This window comes from Clytia hemisphaerica, unplaced genomic scaffold, assembly GCF_902728285.1.
Source record: "Clytia hemisphaerica strain Z4C2 unplaced genomic scaffold, Clytia hemisphaerica genome assembly, whole genome shotgun sequence".
Classification (NCBI taxonomy): Eukaryota; Metazoa; Cnidaria; class Hydrozoa; order Leptothecata; family Clytiidae; genus Clytia; species Clytia hemisphaerica.
In genome coordinates this window covers 591,532-595,730 of record NW_027104495.1, presented here as the reverse complement: position 1 = coordinate 595,730, position 4,199 = coordinate 591,532, and the positions used below count along the sequence as shown (strand labels likewise).

The 4,199-nt window shown below is 33.0% G+C and overlaps 1 protein-coding gene across 1 annotated transcript; it reads right to left on the bottom strand.

Moving 5' to 3' along the window:
- Positions 1-3,659, bottom strand: LOC136821635 (tumor necrosis factor receptor superfamily member 16-like). The gene is made up of 8 exons (XM_067077847.1): positions 3,460-3,659; positions 3,174-3,300; positions 2,916-3,000; positions 2,503-2,589; positions 2,223-2,258; positions 1,805-1,879; positions 1,554-1,583; positions 1-763 (listed from the first exon to the last, which is right to left on the bottom strand). Exons 1-8 carry the CDS (start codon positions 3,597-3,599, stop codon positions 480-482), a joined length of 864 nt encoding a protein of 287 aa, XP_066933948.1. The 5' UTR covers positions 3,600-3,659; the 3' UTR covers positions 1-479.
- Positions 3,660-4,199: the final 540 nt, after the last annotated feature.

Sequence of the window (4,199 nt, the reverse complement as noted above, 5' to 3'; positions counted from 1 at the left end):
CGCAAATCTTTTTATATATTTTTCATACCAAAGACTATATATTAGAAACCTAAATTATTAATTAAATTAGAACCCGTGAATTACAAATTCGGCCATTTTTCATCAAAAAATTTGAATGTAATTTTTTCGTGTTTTTTTTCTCACTAAAATTCACTTAAAGTATATAATTTGTTATAAACTATTGGAGATGGTGCCTCAATCTTTCTTTTTACTGACATATTGAACAACCACAAAGAAAGCCATGGACGAACTCTAAAAGCTTCATTATTTAAGCATGACATAGCCAAAGGTGTTTCGAAAACAATCTCATTCGCATCCAATTTATGATCGGTATCATATAATAATCATGTTGATTGTCAAAGATCTCAATATTCAAACCAAAACAGGAATCGATTCCAAAAAATGACATACGAATGCAACTTGATTCGCGACACCCTGGTTATTCAACATAAAACTATTCGGTTCATTTTCTGATGATTTTAGAGCTCATCCATAACCACCTTTGCAGCGTCCGGCCGACCAATCGCCAAAAGTGAAGAATATAATTGTTCTTTAGTGGGGTTTTCCCCCGTTACATAATCATCAAGAAGAGCCTCAACAGGATCTTCCGAGGATTCTAGTCTTTTAATAAATGAATATTTATAGCCAAGCTTGTCCGCGAGGTGCTTATAATTCTTCGAGTGCGAGGCTGCTAAGAGGCCCCCAAGTTCGTGGACCAATGAAAACGGCAGCTGGTGCGAACATATTCGTTTATCGTCTTTCACTATAAAAGAAGAAGATTAACTTTTTGATGAACTTCGGAGCTTAATAAAAAGCAAACCAAAAGGTCGTCTTAGGGAATCTACCTTAAGGGAAAGAATTTTGGTGAATTTGGCGAATTGCCTGAAAATTTCGCCAAAATTTCTTTCCGCTAAATTTAAATTTATAGGTCATTTGCCAAAATAAATTCTCGCCAAATTCAAGTTTCTTTCAATTTAGTATTAATTTCTCCTAAAAACTCCTTTTTCCTCTTTTCTCAGCTAAAATATTGAACAAAAATGGGTCGTTCGCTAAAATTAATTCTCGCCAAAACTTATTCTCTTAAAGGTATTGATACTCTTTCGTAATCTATCAAAATTAAAACCGCCGAAAACAAAAACATTTTTTTGGGATTCATTGTTCTCCAGCCCAGCATTCAATTTTCTAGATAAAACAACGTCAAAAATTTTGTTGCAGAAATCTTCAATCTTATTTAAAGGGATTACCAGAAAAAAAAAATTCAATCAAAAGAATCCTTCCATAGCCCTTAACAGAACCTCAAAATTTCACTTGCTATTTGCTTTTCAAATTCAAGATATTTAGGTTTGTAATTTTTAGGTTCTGCTTGAAAATAATAGAATTTCAACGTGAAAATCTCAGATTTCAAATCCTCATATAACTTTCTTCAAAATGTTTTTTTTTCTGAAAAATATTTGGTGGTCTTACTAAGGACCAAGGGAGGAATCTTTAAATTTAAGTTCTAATTTCTATCTGGTTATTCCTTTTAACAAATAATCGAAAGAAAGGCTTCTTACCGTTCAGCGGAATTGCAGAGTAAACGTTTTCTGAAAAAAAAAAAAAAACTATTTATTATTTACCATTCAGTATTTTTTAATCATTCAGTAAAGTTTCAAAGGAAATCTTTTTTTTGGTTGACAATAGTACAAAGTGCTAGGACAATTCTTTCGTTTTTTATTGCAGACACTTTATCTACAAGTATTTCTCTCTGAAATTTTACCCTGCCTTTGATTTAATTGAACAAATTTGCAGAGTTTCTAGTTCATACCTTTAGGTGGAGATCTAGGTGCTTTAATATGTAGTTTTTCGTTCGTTTCTACTTCGTTGGCTTCTGAAGGTGCATCTAGAAAATAAAAAGAAACGTATTAAACAAGAACATATAACTATGAAACTCAATCTGCAAAGGGGTTAGTCTCTATAGAAATTGGAATTGGACCCCTTTTTGAACGCGGTCGGTCTTGTATTTGTACGGTACAATATGAAATACAGCATTTATGTATGCGTTTTTAAAACCAATCAGATTGCTCATATGTTTTATGTTGACGCTGAGTCGGAATAAACGTATGTGTAAGAGTTTTTATTACTGTGAGACAACGACTTTTTAAGGGGATTTTTCAAGTTATTGGAAAGGTTTACGAAATTTTCAATATGTGTTTAACTTTCCCATGACACATAGGATAACTTACCATCTATCGGAGGAAGATGCCTTCTACGCCGACGACCTAGAATGACGAATAATAATAAGAAGAAAATTAGTACAGAATTCATCAACGAATAAACAGTTCTTGCAGCAACTTGTTTTTGGTTAGTCAAAATGCGGATACTCTATTGATTGGGTCCGGTCGAATTCTGAATATTAGTCCCCTGAAATTTATTTTCTTTTTGGGGTGAAGGACCCGCGAAAGAATAAATATTGAAAAACAATTAAAAAATTGAAGAATAATTATATTCATTTGAAAAACATACTGTAATAACAACACAAAGCCACTATAATTGAGACGACAATTGCTATTACACCGAGTCCAATACTGAGTGCGATCACTTTCGAATGAACTATAACAGAAAAAAATCACATTTAAATGAAGCAAAAATAAGGGAAGGTAATAATAGTTAACACAAAAGTCTAAAGAATGAAATTTTGATAATAACTACAAGAAACCAATGTCAAGAAAGTTCCTAGAGTGAAGACAAATCTCAAGATCTGCCAACCATTGCCTTAAAATATTTGAAATAAGTCTTCAATCTGCCCCTCGTAATTAAACACTTAAGGGAAGTTAAAATTAGAATTTCTAGCTACCCTCTCTCTTCCATATCTGTTTACCAAAAGGTAGGTGAGAATCAAGCCTGGATTTCTACATCGCGGGGCAATTTTTAACTACCTTGGCTGTTATTATTAGTGGTGGGTTGTCTCGTCGTGAAAAATGAAGTTTCATTCGCACATTTATTGTTGATCACAACTGTGCCCTGAAAATTTGAAAAAAGAAGATTTTAGACCGGGTAAAGTTTTCTATAAACAACTCTGAGAGTTCGAAAAATGGAGTATATTATAGTTTGAAAAAGAGATTAAAAAAAACGATAAAATTGGGAGTTTATGAAAAAAAGCATTATCCAAATGAAAGTAAACAGACTATACAAACCTTTGGACACGCCTGACACGGTTTAAATTTGTCGTAAATGTGATTTTGCTTCTCGCATTTACAAACTACATCACTTATTGGGGTGCACGGCTTGTCGATGTGTTCATTCCTTTTACAAGGTGAACATCTAAGAATTAAAAGTAAATTTTCAGTCCATCAAACCAGTTTTGTGTTATAATTATCACAAAAATTATTTTAGCGAATCGTGTCACATAATATTTGTACTTCTAGGACTTAATGAACATATGATTAATTGACCGTCAATCGTAAAAAAAGACAAACGTACCTATTACAGGTCTTTGAAAAGCCAACATTGGGATTAAAAAAATTGTCGGCACAGAGCCGACATACTGTATCTGAGCTACTTGTGCACATTTTACTGAGAAAATATCCCGCCTGGCAGGGGGTGCACGCCCTAGGTGCCATGATTATTTTTTATTTAGTCCCTAGAAGAAAATGAAAATCAAAATGAAGAATACTTTACACCTTACCATGAAATAACGTCAAAATAGTAAACCGTCTTTTGACGTCAATCATGGATGAACCCGCCAGCTGATTGGTTGAAAGTGACGTATTGACGGGCTTTATGCCACTTACAACTAATCAGCTATTGGGCCTATGATGTAATGCCAGAAGACATTGCAATAGCCAAAATTATAAATAGAAAATTATGAAACAACTTTAACAAACTAGGTAAATGCCCAGCCCTTTCACGATTTAAGCGTTGATAAGTGTATTAAAAACCAATTCAACGAAATAAACCATGTGACAGCAGAGTAATTGAAGAGAAAGATCATACACTCATGATATACTACATAAATTTTTGATTAAAAAGACCCGAATGGTTGTCCAGACAAAGGGTAAAGACACAAAATACTGTTTAGTGAATGGTGTATCATCAAATTATCAACAAATATTACTTTCAACTAACTAACTAACCAACTATTCAGACCCACTTCATAAAAAAACTATGATACAAATACACACTAAGTATATAATCTTGATACCTAAATTGAGGTAAATTTT

Coding starts and splice junctions, on each gene's coding strand:
- LOC136821635 (XM_067077847.1), bottom strand. CDS start 3,599: ATGGCACCTAGGGCGTGCACCCCCTGCCAGGCGGGATATTTTCTCAGT. Junction 1,584..1,804: donor ACCTAGATCTCCACCTAAAG/GTATGAACTAGA, acceptor TTTTTTTTTCAG/AAAACGTTTACTCTGCAATT. Junction 764..1,553: donor CTCTGCAATTCCGCTGAACG/GTAAGAAGCCTT, acceptor CTTCTTTTATAG/TGAAAGACGATAAACGAATA.